The sequence below is a fragment of the Cottoperca gobio genome, chromosome 8 (genome assembly GCF_900634415.1).
Source record: "Cottoperca gobio chromosome 8, fCotGob3.1, whole genome shotgun sequence".
In the NCBI taxonomy this organism is placed as follows: domain Eukaryota; kingdom Metazoa; phylum Chordata; class Actinopteri; order Perciformes; family Bovichtidae; genus Cottoperca; species Cottoperca gobio.
The window spans coordinates 13,434,363-13,462,343 of record NC_041362.1 but is presented as its reverse complement, the minus strand read 5'-3'; the positions used below and the strand labels follow the sequence as shown (position 1 = coordinate 13,462,343).

Genomic DNA, 27,981 nt, shown 5'->3' with positions numbered 1-27,981 from the left:
CAATAGCCTTCACTTTAGTGGCTGATGTGCAACTATACCATCAAAACCCTGCATATACAAGAAAACAGCTTTTGAATAGCTGTCCAATGTCGTGACCTCTATGCATGAAAGGGTTAATGATGTTTTATGGCAGACTATACATCACAGGGGGGGGAAATGTGATAAAGTGACATAATCACTGTGGAATATCCCAGACAGACACACTAATGTGTCCCTCTGGACAGATTATAAAGCTAAAGCAACTTTAATCGATGAATACTTTATCATTCCTAGTGAGGAAATGTCCCTATAACTTCTGCTATTTAGTGCTTTTAATAGCAGGAATGGTTGAGAATAAACATTATGTTTTAGATAATCGACTGTCCTAAATGAAAACACTTCCACAGAATGACAGCATGAAAGTGTGAAAGAGTTTGACAAAAGTTATAAAATGAAAAGATGTCAAAAATGAGGATGTAAGTAGAAATAGGTACAATGTGACAAAATGCAAAAACTACAAATCAATTTAAATAAAACTATGAGAAAAAAAAACTAAACTGAAAGAAATCACAGCAGGATTTAAACATTTCAACATTTCATGACTGAGATAAATACTGGTTTAAGGCAGACTATACTTGTCACGGACGTCAGGACTCAGAGATGGAATTGACAATAGTTTATTAGGCTCAGCCAGCGAGCAGATGGAAACACCATACAGACAGGGGAGGGGTGAACACAAGGATCAGGAACTCAGGAATACTCAGGCTCTAAGCACTGGAAAATAAGGAGACTGGCGTAAAAGCACAGTGAACTAAAAAGTACAAAACAGGGAGCGTCAAAACAAGGTACACGAGTCGAACTCGGAACAAACGAGAACCAACGGAGCAAACAGAAAACGGTACCGGGATCAGGCAGACAGACGGGCAAAAAGGCAAAAGGCAGGAAAATCGCGTTGCAGAATCTGGGGAGGAAGTCCATGGGGTTTAGTCCACTTTGTACGAGGCCAGATGCGGAGTGAAGGGAGTGAGGAGACTTTATGCTGTGAACACAGGTGCTGGCAATCAGTATTCCGGTGATTGTGGATGCAGTGCAGGTGAGTGAGTGGAGACAGAGGGGGGCGTGGCAGGTGCGAGTTCAGGCACAGACGTGACAATACTCCACAGAGGGAAATTATGCAAACAAATGTTTTTTTAGAAGTGTGATAAGTTAACAACATAATATATATCACAGACAGACACACTGTACTTATGTCCATCTGGATAAATTATACAGCTATAACGACATTAATAGATGAATGGCTGGATACTTTATTATTCCTAGGTAGAATAATTCCCTATAATTTAATAAAAATATGTAAAATGCGACAAAATATGCAACAAGTGTTGCTCACAGAGGGGTAATAAGGCAACATCTGGCGGGGAAACTAATGCAATTTAAAGAAAACCAAAAAAAAAAAAACTCTGAAAGATTGAAAACAAAAGAAAGTTAATTAATAAATAAATGTTACATTTTTAAATCACATGATTTGAAGATGTTCATGTTATTGCATCTGAAAAAAATCACAATACTATCTCCTCTGATCACACTCTTCACGTATTTTCCTGGACAGCCTCGGTTTGTGTTTACTCCTCCGGTCCTCCCTACTTTGCATGAGGCTGCCAGCTGGGCTGTTCCTTGAACGCACCTCCCTCTTCCTGAGTGGCTTTTCTACTTGTGTCGCTCACTGAGAGGGAGTTGTGTGAGTTTAAGCAGCCTCAGCTCAGTCCTCGGGTCAGGACCTCCACTGTCTGATAGCAGCAGTCACAGTCAGTACACAAGCGCGAGGATCAAGTCAGACTTTGACTCGTGCGTGAAGCTGGACCAGAGAGCGGGACAAACACCAGCACCGTTTCCCACGGACTAATCTCCCCAAGAGGGCGGGGGTTGGGTTTTTGTTGTTGTTGAAGGGGTAGCACTCATTCACACACACCCCTCCTCCGCAGCATCCTGGGCAGCAGGTCTTGTAGTCATTTCCACTTTCACGTTCAGCAGCAGTGTGCAGGCGAGCGAAGCCTACCACCATGCCGAGCAAGAGCCAGTATCTGCGCCCGCGGCTGTGCACGCTGGACAAGGGAGACAACGGCTACGGCTTCCACCTCCACGGGGAGAAAGGTAAGACGGGGCAGTTCATCCGGTTAGTGGAGCCCGACAGCCCGGCTGAAACCTCGGGGCTCCGCGCCGGAGACCGGCTGGTGTTCGTGAACGGGGACGACGTGGAGAACGAGAGCCACCAGCAAGTTGTGTCTCGGATACGAGCCACCAATGGCCGGCTGGAGCTGGTGGTGGTGGACCCGGACACGGAGCAGCTGCTGAAGAAACACAACATGAAGTGTCTGAAGGAGCATGTCAGTGACGGTGTCCCGCTACCCTTCGACGAGGAAGAGGAGGAGGAGGAGGAGGGGAGGAGGAGGAGGTGGACGGGACAGTAAACGGGGATGAGGAGGAGGAGGAGCGGGAGGGGACACCCAGGGAGTCCACGCCGGTCCCGGAGAGTAACGGAGAATTTCACGTGCACGTCGAGAAAAAGCTGAGCATCAACTCTGAGAAGGTGAGTCAAAGTTAGAATACGTTTCTTCAATGTCACTTTTCATTTTAAGATTTCTTTCCTCCAGCTGTACACTCGACTAATTGGTCCTTTTTCTATTAGTATTTGTCACTTTTAAAAAATGTATGAATTACTTATTTCTAAGAGCACATCTCTGGTTAACACACGTTTTAAAGTTGTGCTTTTTGCATGTTTCTTCCAGGAGAAACTTTTACAAATGCATTCAATCAACTAATCAATTAGTCGACACAATTGTGTGATTTTTTTTTTGACTAAGAATTTCTGTAGTTGAAGACACACCTAGGTATGAAACCCACTGAATGCATCACTTATGGATTGTTATCCAAAGAGAATAGGTGCTCTGTGTCTATACCAGAGATAACATAGGCATCTGCTCCCACATGCTGCCAGGCTGTGGGCAGGGTCAGCTGGCTGGACATTTACTGTGGGTGAGAGGACAAACAACAACCTGGTTCAGCTTTGGGGTCAAGAAAAAGTAAACCGTGTCATTCTGTAAACCTCAAACTGTTGCTCAACCTTCTTCTCTCAAATAATGTGATTGTGATTTTTTCTGCAGCCACCTCAAAGAGCAATCACTTGAAAATGTGAAGCCGTTTTCTCCTTTTGTTATTACATGAAGCCACAAGGTTAAGTATTAAATCAGCATCAATGACAGACAAACACGCTTTGAAAAGATTTGGTGTGGTGCCTTTGGAAAACCACCATAACAAATATCTGACATTGCTGAACCCTCCACAACAAACAACAGGAAATAGTGTATTTTTTTCAATCTCCACAAAATGAATTTTTTTCAACCTTTTGATCTTTGTCTGTAAAACATTATGCGTTCCTTCTCACTCCGCTGTGTGTGTGTGTGTGTGTGTGTGTGTGTGTGTGTGTGTGTGTGTGTGTGTGTGTGTGTGTGTGTGTGTGTGTGTGTGTGTGTGTGTGTGTGTGTGTGTGTGTGAATTTGATTTAGAACAAGGGTTCATTAAAAAGCACTCGAGGGACGAGAAGAGGGTCCCTCGAGTCTGGAACATCTGTGCCCCTCGCTGCATCCTGGATGTTTACCCCTGAGGCTGTTTCTGTCTGTGTGCAGCTCTCCTGCTCGGTACATTACTGTGGGTGGAGGTGAGGTGGGAAGAAAAGCCAACAGCAGCTATCAGAAACAAAGACGTGGAAAAGACCCCGTGCATCCATGTGCAGCTCGGCTCTGTAACCTGTAGGGTTTGCTGAAGTCAAAATTGAAAAATAATGAAATTGTTGTTCAACATGCCCCAGTTTAAGATTTTGTAAATCATATAATAAATGGGGAAGCTGTGGTGGAAATGGTCATTGTGCTGGTGTTCAGTGTACGATCTCCGAAGCTGACGGGAGGTCAGTGAGGTTTAAAAAGGTTGTGACACTGAATACCACGCTACGGTAAATATGAAGCTACCGTCAGCAGCCATTCAGCTTAGCTTAGCAAAAAAAAACCTGTAAATATACAGTATATGTATAATAATATTGGCATTTGCACTTTTAAAAATGACTTAATAGACGTAGATTCAATTCCGACAAATTGCTGAATCGGCTAATTGTTTCAGCTCAAATTGAAATGCAAAGAACAAAGAATGTCTCTGACTGCTTGGCCGTCATATCCACATGAATATTTATATTTTCTCAGAGTCTTCTCATTCATTCATAAGAACGCTCTCGGTGGTGGAGAAGGAGAAACATTTTTGAGGATCATACCGATGCTGCTTGTCTATTTGTAAACTCCCTCTCCTTATATGAACCCAGCTGTTCAAGGGAAAGCACAGATGTCTGAAATGCCACATTGTCATTACTGAATCTTTGGCATTTTTCATAGGTGGCCACTCACTTACATCGTTTTTTTGTAATTGCACTTTAATGACCGCTCTCATAAACTGAGCATGCAGAGCCTTTTGGAGTTATGTTTCTGGTATTTAATGCCCACAGCTCTTAAAAACAGCTGGGTCATGTTGTTTGTCCCAGGAATACACAGCGATTGTTTCTGTGTTTAGTCTCAATACTCTCCACAGATGGCCTAATGTAGCTGTGGCAGTGCAACTCACACTGGCACGCAACACAACCCAGAAGTTACTTACAGACAGAGGACACAGTAGAGTGTGTGAGTGTGTAAATTGGAGTCGAGGGATGCAGTTTAGAGTGCTGCATCTCCGTGTTACAGTCGAAGGCACCTAAGGGTGTGTTTTTTAGCTGTGACTCTGTGAGTTGTGAGTCTTTCTGGAATTTTCTCCCCAACATCCTGTCCGGCATTCCTGTGCCCGAGCCCTATGGCCCGGCCAATGACACACACACACACACACACACACACACACAGCGTTGGTTCAGCAGTCACACTGACGTCCGTCCTCTGGTCTTTGAAACGACACAAAAGAGGGTTCGGGGTGCGACGCCTTTTCCGGAAACTGAGGAGCCTCGCTTCACGGTTGCCACGGCGAAAGTGAGACAGCGCAGGGGAGGTGCAAAAAAAAAACTGTGCACGCGCAGTGATGAAGGTGAAAACGTGGAGCGTGGCCCAGGAAGAAAATAGGAGTCGTGATTGTCGTCATCGAGGAACAAAACACACAAAACAAACCACATCATCGGTTCCAAAGGTCGTTGTTTTATTTACCAGGCAGTAAAATCGTTACTCTGCTATTGTTGGGTGCTGTAAAGTGACAGTGGATGCTCTCTCTCAGCTCGCATCACAAATCCAGATCCATCAGCTCAACCGAGAAAAATCGCGTGGATACAAGTTTGCGTTTGTGTCCGTGATGACGTGTGATTTTTATTAGCCCATAAAGAATTATCCAAATGAGCTCCATGCAGTGTGAGATAAAATGATGCTGATGTATTTTTCTCAATAAAGACTGGGGAATTTGTTCTCAATCCCTTACATTGTAAGCATGTTAGAAGAGGATCTTTGAATGGCCAGTATGAGCAGCAGGAATAAGAGAAAAAACCTGTTCAACAGTTATTATGGGCGCCTGACAATTTGCAGGTAAACCCTTGAAAATCTATTTCTCAGGAGCCGTGTATCCTTCTTCACGCTGCCCTTTGTTTTTGTCAGTGATTCATTCAGACTCGAGAAAGTGTGAGGGTGAGAAGTTTTTTTGGGAGTCCTGATTGACTGCTGGCTGCTTAAATAAGACTGTCTTTAAACACTAATTACAGGAGAGGAAGAGGGCATGTGTCAGATGAAAATGACTGTGGCGAGATGAGATCTGCTACAAGTGTTTCTAAAAGTGTGTGTGTGTGTGTGTGTGTGTGTGTGTGTGTGTGTGTGTGTGTGTGTGTGTGTGTGTGTGTGTGTGTGTGAAATAAATGTGTTTGTATCTAGAATGAGGACACACTGTTTAAAGGCCTGAAATGAGACAAGAAGGCGACTTTGCGTCAATGTCACTCCCCTCCTCTAATCTGAGCCTCTAATCTGCACATTCATATAAAACCTGCTTATTAAAGAGCTTGAGGTCTTCCACTGCTTTTACCACACATGCTTGGCTTTTTAGACTGGCTTTACATAAAAAAGCGTGGCGCTTTAACTGCACGGGACGACGTGTTTTCCCTAAGCAAATCATCCTGAAGCTGTTGAGTGGGAAGATTCAGTCTGTATTTGTATCCGGAATGTTTTTTTTAACTTTGTGCTGTCTGTTCTGTGAACCCCGACGTTAACCAAGTGTTTTCAGAGTTTCCCACAGTGGCAGATCTTCACTCCTTATCTTTATCTTTAGCAGGACTTTCCCAGCGATGGGTTTCACTTAAAGCTGCAGCTAACATGAATGGATTATTTGTTTGGTCTATAAAATGTCAGAAAATATTGACAAATATCCATCACCTGTCAAAGGTGATGTCTTTAAACGTTTTGTTTTGCCCACAACTTAAATATATTCAGTTCACTTTCATAGAGGAGTAAAGACACCAGAAAATATTCACATTTAAGAAGCTGGAATCAGAGAAGAATACAAAACATTACTGAAACCAATTAATTGATTATCAAAATAGTTGTCAATTATTTAATAATTGACAACTAATTAATCTTTGCAGCTCTAGTTTCATTATTTGTTTCTTATTAATGGCACAAAGGAGGGTAACCTCACATCCATGTGATGTATCTTTGCGCTGCACTTTCAGTAGTTCACTGAAGTTTAACATCCACAATCGTCTGTATCTGTATATGTAATGCCTTCAGGAATAGCCCGTGGATACACATTTCTGTTAATAGAATACACGTCAGCTTTCGATGATCATTTGTGAAACATTAGAGCCCCACCTATAGCAGCTATTTGAGCCAGGATGGTCAGGGGTGTGTTCCTGGCCGCCTGCTGCTGTCTATGGGACTCTTGGCCTGCGCACAGACCCCAGGACGTTTGCTCAGCTTTCCTGTCATTGTTGTTCCCCCCCCTCCTGGTCCTCATCTCACCCCCCTGGCCTGCAGTTCCAGCAGCAGGACAGTTGAACTACAGTTTAGAGGTTAGAGATCTCAACATGGCTGTGTGTCATCGCAGCAGCCTGCAATGAGAACAAGATATATATACAAAATAAAATGTAACACAGGTTGAATCGCATGTCGTTTTAGCAGCAGACACACTGACTCATGAAAGTAAACAGCGTCTCCAGCTGTGTTTGTTGGTTTGCTTATCATTGAAGCTATTGTGACACAGTCAGCTATTGTTGAGGCTCTGTTTGGGTAAAGCAGTGCGTGTCATTGTGTTTGTCTGGTCAGATAGAACGCCATGATTCATTCTGACTTGCTGCACGCGCTCGTACAGCACGTTTGGGCATCTGTTGTGTTTTTTTTGTGTGGGTTTTTCCACGTTAATGTGTGTGCATGTGTGTGTGTGTGTTTGTGTGTGTGAGAGAGAGTTTGGGAGTCACCCTTCCCTTCGCTGCTCTTGATTGTTGACTGCTGTGCGTTTCAGGGGAAATGGAGGGTGTCAGGGGCTTCATTGTGTAATCAGTTGCGCAATTTCAAGTGCGTTACGTGTGAGAGGGCGAGCCGATAGAAACATATTTAATAAGAAATCATGTATTATTACATTAGGCCAATGTTTCAAATCAGTCCCCAGGACAGCAGCGTTAACCCAATTGCAAAATTAGATTTACAGGATATTTGAATGAGTAATGTTATTTAATTCAGTCAATAGACATATAATATTTGTATCCATTTAGAATGTTTATATCATGGTACATGATATAAAAATGTATAATGGAGCCATTAAGATCAGAAAAGGTAACATTGAATCTATACCAAATTAACCAAAACCACACTGTTTTCTGTTGCAGGAGCATCAACATGTCTGCAAAAGCCACATGCAGCGGCATCACCACACTTTCCACACACTTCCCTTCAGTAGCTGTATTAGGGTGTATCATGGGCGGGAGTAACTCATGACACAATACTATCACTAAATGTCGCCCTAGATAATGTGAAAACGCGCGTTTGCGCAAGACGGCCTCGCAGAAGTTATTACAACATGTGTTTAACGAAGAGGTGAGGAGAACAAAGAAAACGATGAAAACACATTTAATATGATGAGAGAACAGTTGTGTACCAATGTGCAGTGAGTATTTTAGGGGCAGTATTTGGCCTTTCTATTAGCAGACAGTTTAGCGATGACAGGAAATAAGGGGAGAGTGGAGAGGAAACGCAACAAAGGTCTGCAACCAGAGACATTGAGATTTCAAGGTCAGCATCTTGAACCCTTCGGCGACCCACTATTAGCTTTTCTAACACAAGTTCATTATGTACTATTGTTTAAATGTCAGACCGTCATGAACTGGCAGAAGGTACAACAGTAACGTCTGCTATGGATACAGTTCTACCACATCAACAGAAAACATATTGCTCTATTGATTAGGGCTGCAACGAACAACATTTTCAATATGTTCGATATTATATGGCAGAAAATAATGAAAATTATTATCCTAGTTTCTCAAAATCCAAGGTGATGTCTTTAAATGTCGAATACCCAAAGATATTCACTTTTAATATGATATAAAAGGAAATCTCCATATTTTAGAGGCAGTTTTTGCCATTTTTGTACGAAAAATTACTTTAATAATTATCGATTATCAAAATAGTTGCCGATCATTTTTCTGTCGATCGACAAATCTCTTAGTCGACTAAACACGTTGCAGCTCTGCTATTGATTAAGGGCGGCACAAGCAATGAATGACATGTTGTCTTTGCAAATCATAGCGCTGTCAGAGAAACTTCTCAGTGACGTCAGTCCAAACAACAGCACCACTGTGCCATCCCCGCAGCCATATCACTGTCGCCCAGGTCAGGGGTGGAACCTAAACCCTGTGTGTGTGCGTCTGTGTGTGTGCGTGTGTGTGTGTGTGTGTGTGTGTGCGTGTGCGTGTGTGTGGGTGTGGGTGGTAGGGTTGCTGTGTTATTGGGTCCCATGGGATACTGGACTGAGACTCCACAATGCCGCATTCCAGTTCCCACTCCATTCTGCTGAAGGTTCACCACCCCGGTCGGACAATGAGCCGGAGGGCCGCGCCCTGCCGGGGGGTGGAGGGGGAAGTGACTGGCTGCAGTGCTCGCCCTGAAATAGACTCACCCCCCGCCGTCCACCACCTCTTTTCCTAGCGTACGAGACACAGACGCCGTACAACTAAGACAGAGCAAATTAGTGTACGTTGTTGGTGGGCAGTTTTAGGTACAGAGGTACTGAATGGTAGCAAACTACATCTATACTTACTTACTAGTGCTAATTAGCAAAGAATACATGCATGCTGACCTTAGCTTTTAGCTCCAGCACCACTGTGCCTCGAGTAAGAACACCTCACAGAGCCAAGGGGAAACTTGGAACTTTTTGTTCTTCTCAAGGTTTAGACAGGACACACCACTGAGGGGGGGTGGGGGGAGGTTGACCTCATAGCCTTGTTCTCATTTCTTTGGATAACACAGATAGAAAACATGAAATAGTTCCTGTCAAGCTACAAAGTTTCATATTTTACAGGTATTAGGAAAAATAACTAAATGCATTTCCCAGTCACCCAAGAAGAATCCATCACACAGGAAAATAAATAGATATTCCGTTTCAATAATGCGACAGCCAGGCAGGTTTTGATTAAAGGGCTTAACTATTTCTTGTGTGGTAACGCTCAATCTCTTGTCCCTGCTAACGCCTTTGCTTTCATTATTGCTCACCGCCTACGTGCTCCAATAACAGAGGTGTGCAACAAGTGGCTGGCTCTGTGGAGAAACATTTCGGGAAATGTAGAAAATCCCTAACTTAAGTTGAAGTACACAGAAGAAGAGCTTTATGAGGAATGTTCTTTTCCTTTAGGCTCATTCTTGATTTATATCTATGATTAGACACTAAATTATTTTATTCTGTTGACTGAAAGGCTCGCTCAGCTCTGGCTGTGTAATGAACCTCTCGTGTTGAATGTGAGCTCGTATGTCAGAGGGGTAAATGTAAAGCTGACCACATCATGTTGTAACTTCTGCTAAAATATCACAATGAGGTTTGTCTCAGATATCTCAACATCGTCTGTCTTGCCTCTTCCTCCATTTTCTTACATCAACCACTGCAGTTGTGTGGTGTGTGGTGTGTGTGTGTGTGTGTGTGTGTGTGTGTGTGTGTGTGTGTGGGTGTAAGGGTGGGTGGGTGTAAGGGTGGAGGGTCGGGGACAGGAAGACTGGCCGAGGAGATAAAACTTGTTGACTGTGAAAGGACAAAACTGTCAGTCAGCGTTGGGCTGATCTAATGCAATCACAATTTTTACTGCAGAATGGACCAACTAAAGATGAGGACCCTTGAGGAAAAGCAGACTCTGCTATCTCTATTTTTCAAAGATCTTAAAGCGATGGCGAGGCCTCTCCGGTAATCAAGAGCACTCCATTTGCTCCTATCTGTGCCTGTACCCCTGCTGTGATGACTGACATTACTTTTCTATTTCCAGGCCGTCCCCCTGAAGAGTCTATTGTAACGGGAACCCTCAGCAGAACTTTTCTTTGGTGTCTTTTGTAGAGGCAGTATGTCCCATCCTCAAATGGAAGGGGGGGGACAGTAGGGTGCTTTGTTCCCTCCTCCGCCTGCCTCGCAGCTGGTTTAATGGTCCAGCTTGAAATCCAACACCCCCGTCCTGCCTGAGAGAGGGGTGCGCTCCATACACTCTAGAGCACAAAACTCGTGGTTTAAGAAGAAACCAGGTTTACATCAAACATTTATTAAGTCTGTCCTCGAGGCTGTTAATCTTCATCAAAAACGACACATGACAATCACAAGGCCGATGATGTGTCATGTCACTGAGTAACCACGGTACCTGGCAGCGTGTCACTTCAACAGTTATTCTTTACGCTGATCAAAGAGGCCAAAGTCACGGGGGAGCTGCCCTCTTTTATTAGAGCGACATGGGGGATGAAGTAAGCAGAAAGAGAGAGAGCGACACATAAAGAGAGGCTGCTTCAGACATTTCTGCATGCACAGCGCTGAGTGTGGCAGGTTTCAGTTGATGATTTTCAGGACTCGTGAGTTTGCCGGACGTTGGATAGACATCAGTGAGGTGTTTACGTAATTGTAGGAAATTTCATCGTGTGACCTTTTACTTTTTTTTTCTCTGAGTATGTGAAACAAAAAAAGTAGTTGAGTCAGAGCCTCAGAGCTGTGCAGGAAGCCTACAGTAATGGATGTCCTACATGTTTTCTCCTTTTATTAAGGCCTGTAGTTACACATCAGTCCGGCATCTGGCAAAGCATGGGGAAAATATGAAGTAACTGGCAGGTTGAGTGGCAGAGCTGCAGCCTCACACACACACACACACACACACACACACACACACACACACACACACACACACACACACACACTCCTTCACACACTGACTGCTCCCTCAATGCCAGAGACTGAGTCGCTGGCAGCCACAGCGCTCCTCCGTCGAACAGAATGAGCAGTAGAGCTTGACAGATGCAAATCTCCGGTGGCTGAGTCAGAGGGTGATTAACATGATGGATGGATATTATGGAGGTTGTTGTCTGCTTTTTATTACTCCATGAGAGGGTTTAGAAGACGCAAATCAATCAATCTGGCTTGTCAGACAATCACCTGTGGGAACCTCGTAGGCAGAAACAAGGACTCCTGTGCTCCCGTGGTCTTTTTGTGCTGCAATATGCATGTAAATACTGACATTTGACACTTATCAACACGCTAGCGGCATGACTCGAAGAATGGCAATCAGTCCACCAGTCCAGACTGAAGTATCTCAATAACTGTTGGCTGGATTGCTATGAAATTGATCCACAACTCTTGCTGATGTTGGTGATACCTGACTTTGACTCTCACGTAGGGGGGGTCGGGATGTATCAGTATTATTGTTGATGGCCGTAGAATTAAAAAGAAATGAAATATTGACATCATGTTAATAATACACATATGATAATAACGTGTAAATAATCCAGCGCTAAAATCATTTACGTTTCTTTCCATTCTCGCTTTGTCTCCCTCGATCGCCCCACACACAAACGATTTTAATTAATTTGCCCAAAAAGAGACAAATCGCACAATAAACAAAATTAAAGCATTTTATTTTTTTGTTTTATATTGTATTTGATTTCCCTACTCTACTCTAGCGCAACCTTGAGGTTAACTTGTTTTTTTAATTCAATGTGAAGATAATTAGCAGGAAATAGATTGCATGTCATTACAGGTCATTTAGCAGACGCTCTTATCCAGAGCGACTTACAGTGAACTAGCTACAGGGACAGTCTCCCTGGAGCAGCTCAGGGTTAAGTGCCTTGCTCAGGGGCACAATAGTGGCAGCCCTGGTGTTGAACTCACAACCAGTCTGGTGTTGTATTTGGAAGCCGTACCACTAGACCACTATCCACCAGAATAATTAGCAATAGCTTGTAATCTCATCCCTTTTTACTTGAACCATAATGTTTGACTGAACCATGAAAATTCCTCAAACATCTTTGACGTTTGGTTACAGTTTTGAAAGCTATAATTTGTGTTCAATCACTGTTGCATTCCAGGGAGGAAAGGAAAGATTTCCCCAAAGCTGTTTTTATAAAAAAAATTGGAATTGAGCGCTTCATTTCGTTCCTGAGAAACAAGTCTGAAACAGGGTCACATCAACCTCTGGGCAGGAAACCTGCAAAGTCTCAACAACACATAGAGAAAGAAACTGTGCTGGAGCGGCAGACGCAGGGAGATTTGTGTGACGGCCGTGAAGAGCGTTTTGAGAATATTAACACAGCCCTGGTATTGTTTTGGAGTGATTGGTATTCAAAGCAATTGCTTATTGAAATCCTTCCAAAGCTTGTGCAGTGGAGAATGAAACTACACTCATATATTAGCTGCACTAAAATGCATTAGAGCCGGGAATCACCGCACAACTCATGATACATCACCCTAGAAAACAAAGGTATCATGACACACGGTATACAGTCATTTACAATACAGCACATTCTGTGTCGCTGAAGACCAAAACAAGACATAAATACCATTTAGCATTTCACAGAGCAGAGACATGTCAGGTAAGTGAAATAAAAACGGTTCCCGCTCAGCAGCGCGTCCAACAACCACTGATTGTTAATGAGGAAATCTGTCTGACGGCAGAGCCGTTCCTGAGGTCAAATGTCTGCAGGGAAAGAAGGATGCAACTTTACGACTACAGTCACTCAATCTGTGTTGATTAAGATGAAGAGAACATTTAAATAAATAGTTTGGGAAATACGCTTATTCTTTATTTTTGTTTGTTTTTTCATTCCATATTTGTGATGCATAGACTGTACGCTGAAGGGAATGAGGTTGTGACATCCTCGACAGCAAGTCATTTAAAAAAAAGCTGAACAATGGGGTGGTATCGACGTCGTGCTAGTGACCTCAATCACAAGGTAACCATGCCCTAAAGCATACACTGCTTTATCGTCTATTCTACTCTAAATATATATATAATTTACTAAATGAACATCATGCTGTATTGAAGAAGACTTGAAACTTGCGGAGACCATGAACTCATAAGGAAAATGTTTACTGAGGTAATAAAACAAGGGAGAAGTAGAGTCACTTTCTCATAGACTTCTACACAAACTTCTTTTTGCAACCAGTGGGAAAACATTGGCTTCACTTTTCAGACCTGCAGGTTGCCCCTTGGTTTGATGAGACTCTAATGTCGGCACATTATACATGAAGCCAGTTAGCTTAGCGTGAAGACTGGATACTGTGGGAAACGGATCATCCATGTCAGATTTGCCTCGTGGTCAAGCTAACCAGCATTTCAGAGAGGCTGGTTGATGTCTGGCTTCTTCTATTAGATGTCAAACACAGTTATTTCTTTCTCTGCTCTCTAAATAATGAAAGCCTCTTTTCCCATAATAATATAATAATAATAATAATAATACATTGTATTTGTAAAGCATCTTTCCAAACTAAAAGTAATTTCAAGGCGCTAAAATGCAGGACAACAACAACAACAACAACAACAGACTTTACGGAAAGTCTTTTTTGAAAAGAAAGGTTTTTAGGCCATTTTTTAAGGAGCGGCTGAGCAGAAGGCCCGATCACCCATGGTGTGGAGCTTGGTCCTGGGGGGGTGGAGCAAAGTTTTTTTTAGAGGAGCCAAGGTTGCGTGTGGAGGTTTGTTGAGGGAGGAGTTCCTTGAGGTACGGAGTGTAGTCCAACCTTGAGGAGACAAAGGCGTGGACGAGTTGTTCAGCATCTGACAGTGAGAGTGTGGGGCGGAGTTTTGCAATGTTCCTGAGGTGGTGGAAGGAGGTCTTGCACAGATGTTTGATGTGGGTGTCAAAGGTCAGATGAGGATCAAATCTTACACCCAGTTTGGTGACTGATGGTGATAGGGGGATGTTTTGACCAGAAAAGGTGATGTGGGTTATGGGGGAAGACTGGACCTGATGTGGTGTGCCAACTAAAATATCCTCTGTTTTTGAGCTATTTAGTTGAAGGAAATGTTCTTTCATCCAAGGCTCCTCAAGGCAGGTGTTCAAGTGATGTTGATGATGTTGATGATGATGTTGATGAAGATGATGAAGATGTCGACTGCATATGGCATCGGGTCGGTTTTTATATATAGCTGTGTGTCATCAGCGTAGCAATGGAATGGTATTCCATGCTGGCAGAGTGTAGCGGGTGAACAGAGTGGGGCCGAGAACCGACCCTTGAGGGACACCACAGGTTACTGGGTGTATCTGCGAACTTGCACCTCCCAAGGATACATATTCTGTTCTTCCAGAGAGGTAGGACCGGAACCAGCTCAGGCCGGAGTCAGAGAGTCCTATGGTCCATGTGTGTTTTTGGGTGTTTTGTACTTTAATTTCTCTTTCATGTCAGGAAGTTGAGTCAGCGCAAAGGGAAGCATATTGAGGGAAGATGTGTCAACAGTTCCTCTTCAACACTTCCCTCCTCAAAGGAAAGTTTATGTCACCGATAGTGTGTCCAATCTCGAAAACGCTGTTTTTCTGGGCCGAGAGGAACATTTCACACAATAGAAAACTGTGACTTTGATCTTAAAGCTAGTCAGAAATATTGATAATAAAGTTAGTCAATGATTTTCACAGTTGCCCAACAACCAAACTAAATTCACAGGTAGATGAATCAATCTGTGTTTTCCTTCCACATATCATGTGCAGTCCGAGACAAACTACGCAAATGTTCCTGAGTTAAGCTGACCTCAGGCCAAAGCTAAACCAAATATTTAGCTGTTCTCATTGTGTAAATTATGGAGCACAGATTTGTGTGTCACTCACAGATAAGGCCATTCAGCATGAGTGTGTCGAGGCGTTTTATGATATCAGTTTGTAATTCACAGAACGTCCCATGAATGTTCTGCGCTCGTGCCCAGTATATTTGCAACTGACAGCTGTGTTTATCAGATTTCCGCCGTAACGCTCCAGAAGAACTTACATTGTATTTGTCGTTAACACACTAAAGCATGCACACACACGTTTGACAAGTCCTTGGTTCCCCCTCCTGGCTTGTGTGTGTTCAGCAGATTCCACAGATTTCAGACCCTCGTGGAGATTCTTCAGCCCTTCACTCCTCTCCGACACAAACCCTCCTCTGTTGTCCCTGCCAGAGCCTCTCTCTCCCTGCACAGGGACGCCTAACGTCAGCCAGAGCTCCCGATGAGTGTCGGAGAGTCTCATTCCAAGGCTGTGGTTTGTGTTGATGGCACTCAGGGCTTCATCTGCTTTCGAGTGTCCAACACTGGGCATTTGAACTCAGTATTCATAAATCTCGGAGAGTGCTTTACTGTTAAAGGGAGAGCTTCTTGCATGAATCTTGTTCTTTGCTCTAGTGCTTTACTCTGCCGTCACACCGCTAAAGTAGAAGACAGAAAGCCCTGTTAGATCATTCCGGGCTTACAGAGGAGAGAAACGTTAAGCTGAACTATCCGTTAACTCAAAGGAAAAGACAGTCTGCACTTTGGATTGCGTGAAAGAAGGTGGTTTCACTTGAAGTTTGGGTGTAACACTTGAGAAGGTAAAGGACGTGCAATCAAAGACAATCATTGCTGTGTAATCAGTTACCATTATGATGAAACTCTGGCTGCTCTTATCAGCAGCACATCTGATACATGTTCAGCAAACACCCCAGCTGCACAGAGATGAACATGATGATGAGAACAGACTGCTGTTAGCCAAACTGCCAATTACATTGAATGTATTATATCTGAGCCAGTGTGTGACACCGTGTAGTAGGGTTTCCCATTGTTTTCTTTAGATATTTATGCATTATGGGTAAGAACCTGTGGTGATTTAGATGAGGTATTTCTACGCCTTCCCATGAGATCACGTTGGTCCATTGAATATGAAGATATGGCCAATAGCTTAGCTTAGCATAAAGACTGGAAACAGAGGAGAACAGTCCTCTGTCCACTCTGTCCAAATGTAACAAACCTGCCGACCAGCGTCTCTAAACTGCACACAGACTGTTGTCTTCTTAAAGCCTACTGACATGACAGTTCTTCAATCTTCTCTTCTAACTCTTGGCAAGAAAGCAAACAAGTGAATTTCCAAGAAACTATCCTTTTAAATCGACCCTTTTTCTGTCACATTAAGATGTTATGCCTGTAGGGATAGACACCCATACACCCAATTTCAGAATTGACTTCTGTTGGCAGGAACATGTGACAGACGAAAACCTATAAGGGAACACTAGTGGTGTCGCGATATACTGACGATAACCGTGATTATATAATGAGATATTGATATCATGTTAATAATTCACATATGATAATATTGTTTATTAATCTAACGACTCTTCGGTACAGCTATGGTTACAGATTCTCTCTCAACCTCCCTACACTCGTATTTTGAGTGTCATTTATTTGCCAAAAATAGACAAAATTATTAATATTATTCAGAATTTCTATAGAGATTCGTTATCACCATTTCTTTTGGCCAAGATAACCCTGTATTAAATCTGATATTGCAACAGCCCTAGTGAAAACAAACATTCTTCACATTCATGTTACGTCACGTGATTTCTAGGAAATACAGTTCTCAGTACCACTTACTCTCCACCACAAAGTTTACAAAGCGTGTTATTGTATAGGTGCTTTACTGAGAGAAAAACAGACAAATATTGGCCGAGCTGCGAGGGGTGTAAGCTTACAACAATTGTCTTACGTAATACAGTGAAGTGACAATCAATCATTGCTTGCGCCAAGCTGTGTACGACCGAAACCGTCGAGTCAGTTATTATAACGTCTACAGTTTATTTATGTCCTCTGATGTTCTGAAGCATCAATCAGCCTCCTGGCAGCACTTTCTGTAGAAAGTGAGTCAGAGAGTCATATTTATAGAGGTTGTTCATTGTCTTCCAGTGTTCGGTTGACAGAGGGCGGGACGCACACAGCTGCTCTGATGTGGAGGGAGTGTCAGGTTAGATTTGGTCACACTGACAAAGATTATCCTGACCAGTGCTGCGTCTCCTGATTTCTGTAGCTCCTGTATTTCGTCGTGTTTTTACCTCTTTGATGACAAAGCCATTAAGGCGCCTTTTTCTAAATAAAGAACCTGCTTCTTCCACACAGCGGAAGGGAGGTTCGGGGCTTGAGCTTGAGTTTTTTCCTGGATGACAATACAGCTCTAACTCTTCCTGCCATCCCAGAGTGGGACTGGAGGGAAAGCGGTCAGAGGTGAGCGCCCAGCTTCCATTGTCCTCCGCCGGAGCCTGGAGCGGGCAGGGCTGCGGACCACACCGGAACCGGTCCCTTCCTCAAGGCCAGAGCAGCGCCGACTGCCCCCCCCCCCACCTCCCCTAATTCTCCACAAACCTTCCCAGCAGACCTCAAATCACATTCCTCCAAGACCCTCTTCCTTCCTGGGAAGCAGTTCGGAGTCACGTGCAGTTAAACGGCAGTTTACACATGATTGTTAAAAACACACAGTGCACAACACATGAGCATGCAGCAGCCACCTGTATGTTCAACCTCGGCTTGATATTCATGGTTAACGATTCCCTGGAGCTCTCCGTCATCTTTGTGCCTCTTGTTCTGCCTGAGCCCATGGTGGAGGTATTTTTAGACGCTAATGTTGTGCTCCATTGATACATGCCACATAACAGTGTTTTATCATACTGTATTATCTCTTGGCTCTTCCAGGAGGTGTTGCGTCCTGAACTGCGGCCACGTCTCTGCGTGATCCAGCGAGGGTCGAACGGATATGGCTTCAACCTGCACAGCGAGCGGGCGCGGCCGGGCCAGTACATCAGAGCTGTGGATGAAGACTCTCCAGCAGAGAGGGCCGGCCTGCTGCCCAAGGACAGGATAGTACAGGTACTTCAATAAGAGCATGCCGGGCAGAAACTCAGTACGGTGCAATAAGAGGGACATTTTTATTGTTCTGGTGAGATGATTTTCTAGTTTAGAAACTCCTTGAACAAACTGCTAAATAAGGTCTTTATAAGTACTTTACTTTATTACTTCTACTCCACTTCAATTCAGAGGGAATATCGTACTTTTTACTCCACCATTTATTTGATAACTTTAGTTACGATTAAGATTCAGATTCAGATTAATAATACAAAATATAATCAAGAAATACTGTATCATGTATTATTACAGGTTAAGATGAAACTTTATTGTTCCTTGGTGAAATTCACAAGCTACCCGGGTAGTATATGTGTGTGTATGTATGTATGTATGTATGTATGTATGTATGTATGTATGTATGTATATATATATATATATATATATATATATATATATATATATATATATATATATATATATATATATATATATATAGTAAAAATTACCAGCTGCAACATTAAAGCGAGGAACACATTAATGCATCAATAATTATAAAACAATAATGAAATATATATTCTTCTGAAATGGGACGTTGTGCAGAACTTTGACTTTTTGTACTTTGAGTACATTTTGATGCTAATAATTGTGTACTTTAATTTAGGGGGAATAAATGAATGCAGGACTTTTACTTGTAACATCATTTCTCTACAATATGGTATTAATACTTTTACTTAAGTACTTTGTCCAACACTAGTCTGGTAATGTAAGTCATTGGCAGTTTTAAGGAAATTAATTGATTACTTTTACTTTTAATACTTTAGTTACATTTTCCAGATTATACTTACATACTTTTACTGAAGTAACATTTTCAATGCAAGACCTTTACTTGTAACAGAGTATTTGTACAGTGTGGTATTCGTACTTTTAATGAAGTAAATCATCTGACTAATCCACATCCACCTAAAAAGATATTCTTCAGAAGTCTTTAAGTCAAGCAGGTCTTCTGAAGTTTCTGAAGACCTGCTGTGTGTTCAGAGGAATGTGTTGTGAACTAACAGCCGCTGTGTGGGGTCTTAAATCCCCCGCAGGACTCTGGTGTAACTGTCCCTGTGAGCAGCCTCACACTGCAATAATCAGCTTCTTAACTGGTCTGGGGTCTGCTCTGCTTACCCCTCTTTTCAGTGTGTACACTGGCCTACAGCAGAGAGAGTGTGTGTGTAAACTAAAACTAAAATTACAATGTGAATTACTGCAATTTCCAGATCACATAATTAAGACTGTCAGATGCTCAAAATAAACTTTGTATCATTCAATCCTGGTGAAAAACAACAAGTGTGTCATTAAAAGTTTTTTACTGTAACTATAATGCTGTTATGCTCAACAAAAGGTCATTTGAAGTAATATTTCAAGCTAATGTATGAGAGATGTTTTAGTGTCCTGTAATGTATATTACAAGCATAAAACCTTGTGGTTGTAATATATCATACAACCAACCATACCTCCACTTAAGATTTAACCAGCAGAAGCAACACACAAAGAACATGTCTGACTCACTCAGGGAAATACATTTAACACGTGTTTAAATCAGCAGCAGTGGACTATCATGCACTGCCTCCCTTCACTTCCTAAGTGAAATGAAGAGGAAGAATCAGAGGAGAAGGAGGACAGAAAGAGGACAGGGGGATTAAAAGTTCCACTGAGATCGGGGTCTGTGTGAGAGTCGAGCGAGGGGCTTCCGTCCCCCTGAGGGCCCCAGACAGCCGCACCACCCACTGAGGAGCGGGGCTTTGTAGGGAGCGGACAGCCATTGTTACTTCTCTTACTGGCCAAGCAGCTATTGTCTAGCTTCCTCTGTGGGACTGGCTTAGACACTGCAGGTCCACCCTATGACCTAAACACACACACACACACACAGATGCACACACACCCTTCGAGACATTTCTCACATGCTTTCCCATGGTGATTTTATCCCAGAACCCTCAGCTGGTGTGGGAGCGAGCCACCTGACATGTTGAGTTACTGTATAACACGGAGTTAAAGTGTCACAGAGTCAAGTACCACATAAAATGTTAACATGCTCCATAAAAGTCAAATCATGATCTTCGTTCTCTGGATATTTTGTAAATGTCCAGACTGCTTTTAGGTTTTCTGCTCCCACTGCCTGGAATACCCGACAGACTGAACATAGTACGAGTTTAAAGCTACGGTGAAATCTGTTGAGTCCAAGCTGTCTTATGTTTTATATTGGTGGTGATGGCCTAGTGGCCTAGTGATACACCTGCCAACCAAAACACTAGAAGGTTGGGAGTTCAATACCACGCTGCCACCATTACCCCTGAGCAAGGTACTTAACCCTGAGCTGCTCCAGGGAGACTGTCCCTGTACTTAGTTCACTGTAAGTCGCTCTGGATAAGAGCGTCTGCTAAATGGCCTGTAATGTAACCTTAGTGTTTATAATGTAAGATAAATCTATGTGTAGCTTTTATTGTTGAAACACTGTTTTGCTGCTATTCTTGACCAGGTCTCTCCTGTAAAAGAGATCCAGAATCTCAACGGTATAAATATTGTTAAATATATATATATATATATATATATATATATATATATATATATATATATATATATATATATATATATATATATATATATATATATATATATTATATTATATTTAAAATGTAAAACAGTAGTTTTGAAGGACAAATTGAAACAAAACAAAAATCATTATTTTTGGGGATTTGAACACGCTTTGACGATTGTTTTGCAAGTTAGTGGTTGAAAGAGTGTGTGTGTGTGTGTGTCTACGTGCGTGGACACACAGGATTTCCTGCCCTGGAGCCTCTGGCAGACAATGTGATAATATTGAGAAAGAAATCCTTGACAGTGATAAAAACAGTTTGTTCACTTCTCTGTGGGAACAAAGAGAAGCCACGGTTTGAAAAAACAAACTAAAATAATCTATTTTTCTCCTCAGGTGAACGGTCTGTCAGTCGAAGCGAAGACGCATTCAGAAGTCGTGGCCGCCATTAAAGCCGGTGGGAATGTGGCCCGTCTGCTGGTGGTGGACTCCAACACAGACGCCTTCTTCAGGAAGTGCCGAGTCGCCCCCGCCTTGGACCATCTCTCCGGTGAGAGGACACACACACACACACACACACACACACAGAGAACAATATCACCATCACTGAAGAGGCAGCATAAGTTCAGTCGTCTGGCAAGGACAGAGAGAATGACTGCATTTAGCTCATAATGTTTCACTCCAGGTTGATTGTCAGCTGCGGTTATAGACATGTTATAGACGTGTTATAGACGTGTTATAGACATGTTATAGACATGTTATAGACATGTTATAGACGTCGCCTCCTCCTGTCCTCCTCTCAACCCCAACAGATTAATAGTCTGTCACACAGTCTTTTGGCTCTCCTCTCCTCCTTTGATTCTTTCTATCTCTCTTTGTCTAGCTCTATCCTGCACGGCTCTATTCCTTCTCTTTCCTCTCCCTGCCAAGAAACTTAGACAGAGCTGAGCCACTTCCTGCCCCCCCCCCCCTCACACACACACACACACACACACACACACACACACACACACACACACACACACACACACACACACACACACACACACACACACACACACACACACCTCATGTTGGTGTGGAGAAAGTTAATCTTTCAGACATAAATAGATCAGATCAGACAGATCAGAGTGGGATTGCACTTGATTAACAGTGTTGTTTCTAAGTGTAAAGGCTTAAATGCAGATCTCTCACTCACAAAACTTAAATACCACAATGCAACTTGACACTCAAAAATAATCCTAAAACAATAATTAGATAGTTTGACAATTTTTTTTAAGGATTTTAAAAACCTTTAGCAATTTTCCCGACCTTTCAATTGCATCTCGTGGCCTTCATCAGCAGACGGAGTTTGCTCAGTTGTCATGGAGACTTCTAAATTGCAACATCAGTATCTTCTTTGAAATCGTTGTACAATGTAATCGTTCATTGTTTTAAAGTTTATTTCTCTTTTTTTCCTTATACTTGCCTGGCTATTTAAACGTTATTGTGTATTTTATTGCTTTGTTTGATGTGCTTGTTGTAAAGCACGTTGTAACGCTGGTTAGTGCTATACAAATAAATGATGTTCACTAAGTATGACGTTTCATTCCTGTGATAACTCGAGATATGGCCGAGAGCTCCAGAAAACCTCCAATAAGAGGACCATTGTCTAGACTTTTTTTGTCAAACTGCTACCTTGAAAGGTCAATAATGAACCTTCAAGCTCAATAAAAGAATACATGAATGATTCATGGGATCTGTCTGCTGCCTTTTCTCCACAATAAGGTCAGATATGGTCATCCAGGGGCTGGACGGGGATTCAGTGACTTAAACAGTCAAGTCCAGTGTTATTTCTTTAGCACCAAATCATAACAAAAGTTATCTCATGACACTTCTCATAGTGAGAGACAGAGCGGGGGAGGGGGGGAGACACATCAACAACAATAATTACAATAATAACTTTATAAATACTAGAAATATGACTAATAGAAATAGTAGGTGTACCTACCACGGCCCCCAGGGGGAGCTCTAGCACAGTGTGTGGTTTGGTTTCTGAGTTTGAGGGCTGTTCCTCCACAGAATGTGTGTGTGTGTGTGTGTGTGTGTGTGTGTGTGTGTGTGTGTGTGTGTGTGTGTGTGTGTGTGTGTGTGTGTGTGTGTGTGTGTGTGTGTGTGTGTGTGTGTGTGTGTGTGTGTGTGTGTGTGTTGTGTGTGTGCCACTCTGCACTATGAGCGTCTTCATGTAAACATGCTGCTGCCAGCTGTTGGCATGGCAACAGCCGGTGAACAGGTTGGGTGCTGCCCTCTGTATCCGGGACAGAGGAAATTGATTTCTCTTACATTGGTGGTGGTTATTTAAAAGAAATCATTTATTACTTTTTTATAACTTACTTATTATTAATAAATAATTAGATATATTAGTGAGCTCGTGGGTGACTTGTCCTGCGTTGTGTACTTTTGTGCGATGGACCTCAACGCGCCATAAGAGAAACTGAACTGCAGTCATAATTTCCTGGACTCTCAAACCCTCCAGAGTTTCAGTCCAAGATTAAAAATAATAACGCCCTTCGGGGAGAGATTCCAGTGAGGTGTTTCCCAGGTAACTGCCTGCACTTCACATGGTGCTGCCCACTCAGAGAGCACCTGCCTGCACTGACTCTTAACTTCATCACGCTCACACAGCCTCTCTCTGAGCTGCCCGGCGGCTTTGTGTGGTTTCCAAGGCGCTCGCTTCAAGTGGCCTCTCAGCCTGGAGCTGGAGCTGTATTGGGACTTGGAGAGCCTATTCTCAGAGTCACACACACACACACACACACACACACACACACACACACACACAGAGACCTGAGGAGGACTCGAATCTCAGATTAACTCAGGAGGACCAGCTGCTATCTCCAGTAGTATTCATCATTAGCGAGAAACACTTTGTGCAGAGGATCAGAGGGATGGAAGGTAAGGGATGTGTGATGATGTCACTTACCACCTCTGGTTTGTGTTCAAACATGGGTATATGGCAATGCTTTTTTATGAGGAAAAACTGCAGGGAAATGTTGCACTACAGCTATCTGATATGTAGACGGTTTATGGATGCATTAGAGGAGGAGGAGCATCTCATAGAAGATGAACCATGTGTGAATTATAGATGATCTGCTCATACCTGCGCTATGTAATAGAGTAAGTGTTGGTGGAGTGAAAGACGATCTGCAGAAAGACTCTTGATCGAGCAGAGTGGAGCTGAAGGACTGCAGACCTCATGATGTGACATTCGTCCTGACAGGCACGGGAAGAGTTGTGTTTTTTGACTCCAATGACTGATTCTCGTGTCATTTTCATGTCCACAGGTCCGCTGCCTGAGCCGGTCATTAATGGAGAAATGGAGGAGAAGGTAAGATTACACCGGCAGCAAATAATTCAATTCAATATGCTTTACTGGCATGAGTGTAACAAAGACAATATTGCAAAATTGTCAAGTAAAGATTATAAAGAAAAAGGTGCAATTAATAAAATCAAGAAATTAGCAGAAAACAATGAACCCTTCCTCTGTGTGTGTGTTTGTGACAGACTGTGTGTGTGTGTGTGTGTGTGTGTGTGTGTGTGTGTGTGTGTGTGTGGAACACATTTAAAAGAGTGCAGAGCTATCATTTGGTTTGGAGTTCTGCTTTAGAGCGAAGCCAAAAGGATTTGAACTTTGAAGTGTGTGTGAAGAAGCAACTTCCCTCTTCTCCGGTGGAGCCTCTCCTTTCTGAGAGAGGGGGGCAACAATAGTTTAGCTTTGAATACTCTGTAGCTCTTCGCGTGGCACAGACAGTCCAGCGGCCCGAGGTCGAGCAGGGTTTCAAAGTAGCACGCAACATTTTGGCATTCAGGTGCGGCTTGCCACATCAGAGAACTGAGGCCGAGTTATTAATTCCAGAGACGTGTACTGAACGGACCTTCCTGTTATTGTCAAAGTTCTGCCATTCATTGTATGGTGCTATGTGGAAAACCCCACCCAGTTAGTACTCCATTAACTTTGAATTATTTGAAAGTGTTTGACCAAGGATGGATTATGTATACAAAATAAAAGTCATCCAGTGCTTGACCCACAGTTTATATTAAAACTAGAAGCTACACTCGAAGAATGTAGCAGCTTCATGTTAATCCTGCTGAAGTATTTGGGCGTAATCCTGATGAGACACACTTACTTAATGTAGGAGGCAAGTGTACTCACTCACAGATTTAAAGGAATAGTTTGACATTTTGGGAAATACGCTTGTTGCCAGAGAGTTAGATAACTCTCTTTAATCAGCTACAGCTCGCTGGTTAGCTTAGCTTAGCACACATACTGGAAACAGAGGGAACCTGCTAGCCTGGGTTCATCAAAAGGTACCTCTAAAGCTCACCTAGTTACATGTTATATCTTGTTTGTTGAATCCATACAGAAATCAAGTGTTACTGTGCGTGTTTTCTAACCTCCCAAGAATGCTTTTTGAGGATATCTCAGGTTACCAAAGTGTCTTGTTCCCAAGTGGACACACTAGAGTTGTATGTAAATCAGTGTTGATAAGATAGGAACATTCCAGACTTGTATGAAGACACGGATCACAAACTAATAGAAACTACTGAGCGGACCGTGCTTGCCTGTCGCTTGGGCCAAATATGCAAAGTGAAGTCTGACCCGGACTTCCCATTATTCAGGGACTGTATGTGCAGCAGTGAAGGTACATATTCCTCGTATTGTTGCGTAACAGACGCTCGTTAAAGGGTTAAAGCAGTAAAGCTGAGGGAGGGGTGGTGCGAGAGGTCAGGGAGAAGTCGTCTGTGAGTTAAAAGATACGTTCTTTAAAGGGAGACACTAATACACACTACACACTGACACTTTTACTGAGGCTTCAGGAATTTAACTGCAACTTTTGCAACTCAATCAAACTGCTACAAAACACTGAGAGCAGGAAATAATCTGAATAAAACAATGAACAATTCAAACAGGAAGAGAAGGAGGAAGAGTTTCTCAAATGTCCCCGCTCCTACAAAACTAATGTTAAAGTGATGTTGTTTTTTAAATGTACTAAAAACAACACCTTTTATCCACATCACTGAATTAAACATGTTTGACAGTACAATTGCTTTAAAAAATCAAACTCAACATTATTTTTCCTTACTTTTAAAAAATATGTTTCTCAGTATTTAGCTTTTCTTAAACTACTTATGTGTTAAGAGAAACACTTCATAGCCTCTTAACGACTCGATAGAAAAACCAACTCAGATCCAAGGTTGCCCCCTTGTGGTGAGGTCTGGTAAGGCAACACATAGATGATTCCCAATCACTCTTGTTGAAATATGGCTCCTAGGTAAATGTTGATAAGTTAATAAATGTCTATATGTGTGATATTTTTGCTTGTATAATAATGAAGTGATGCTGATGATGAGTGTTTGTGTTTCCCAGTTGAACGGTAGAGGGGCCAAAGAGGCAGAGAGGGACTCAAAGCTGTCCGTCAGTCCTTCTCCATCCAACGCCTCGTCCAACATCTCGCTCACAACCCCGCCCGCAAACACCCCACCTGAGGTACGTCTCAGGAAATATCCTGCAGCACAACAACCACATATGTATTCATACATAATATAACACTAAGAATGACACGTTTTTGTAATAACAAGTCTGATTCAATTAACTTAATGTCCTAAAAATGCCATAACACGGAACACGGCCAAACAAAAAGATTTCAGAAAACATATAAAAGTTTGTACATAATAAGGATACTTTGTGAATATTAATGTTATTCATAGAGGTTTTAATTGGTTGCCAAACTTACATGTAACATATACTTTCCCCCCGCTTTTCATCAATCAGGGTTTTATCGCGGACGCCATCCCAGGGCTCAACCTGTCCCTGCAGCAGGTCAAAGAGCTCGCCCACCAGAAACGCTCCAACAAGAGAGCCCCGCCCATGGACTGGACCAAGAAAAATGAACTCTTCAGCAACCTATAGGCCACCTCAGCTCAACACACACACACATCTTTTATATAGTTATTCTTAGGAAGAGACATTTTTTTTATTGTCATGACATTAAAAGAGCAGTTTAACTATTGGCATCAGACAAATCAAGCCGTTCTGTAAAATATAGTATTCTTCTTCTTATTACTCTCCGTGTAATTATAACCCAGATATTCTATATATGTATAATGTGCTACTAACAGTGAAAGATATGCCAATGAAGGAGAACTGAACATGTTGAAGAAGTGTGTTTGTGTGTGTGTGTGAGTGTGTGTGTGTGGACCCTGACAGTCCCTGCTGGCCAGAGTCTGGTGCCTGTGGAAACGAGGAGGAGTTGATCGTTAGGCTTAAACGTTTAAAGATCTCCTCCTCCGTCTGCTCCTCTTGTCTTTTCAAAGTTTCTACTAACATTTTAAACATCACAGTAACAGGAGTCCAACCAGCCCGACAATCAGTTCATCGTGTGTTTGTGAGATCAGACCTCTGACTGAACAGCAATGTGTTTATGTGTGTAGATTACAGTTTACATGGTAAAGCCCTTTTTGTGATATTCAAAAAACAGTATATGATCGGAAAATAAGGTAATAAAACAACATTGCTTTCCTCATAGAATGATTCCTAATATGAACTTCCTTACTGATGGCTTTAAACTGGAAATAATGTGTTTTAAAATGGGTTCTCTTATATTGTATACATATACGTATGCATATATATCATTTTTACATACACTCTCTTAGTCGTTCCTTGCTACCGTCCACCATTGTATACATACTTTGTCTGAATTCATGATATCATCTCTTATTAAATGTGAACTACAGTTTATTATGAGTAACTTATACCGTCCTGTCCGCTGTGAATGGCCGTTAAGTTCATATTTTGATCATATGGAATAAGTTTATCGCCCTCGTGAGAAATGAGATTTTTACACATTTCTATCAATGTCTTAAAAACAATAATTCTGTAACTTTGAGGTGATGTATTTCTAAAACAATGTCCGTGCTTCACTAGATTTTATGCTTTTGTCCAGTTTTGAGAATAGTGATGATTTTTCAAAATGAAAGATTTAATTATATGAAGGATTTTTGTAGCTTGTGTAAGAAGTAATTTCTATACTGTAATAAATCAGTCATCACAACATTA

At 42.4% G+C, this 27,981-nt stretch overlaps 1 protein-coding gene across 1 annotated transcript; it reads left to right on the top strand.

Annotated features, from left to right (window-relative positions):
- Positions 1-1,445: 1,445 nt before the first annotated feature.
- nherf1b (NHERF family PDZ scaffold protein 1b) lies at positions 1,446-27,981 on the top strand. Its single transcript, XM_029437973.1, is given in 7 exon segments — positions 1,446-2,415; positions 2,418-2,566; positions 18,158-18,331; positions 21,282-21,435; positions 24,209-24,252; positions 26,293-26,412; positions 26,698-27,981. Coding segments are annotated over 7 exon segments (1,155 nt in total). The 5' UTR covers positions 1,446-2,039; the 3' UTR covers positions 26,836-27,981.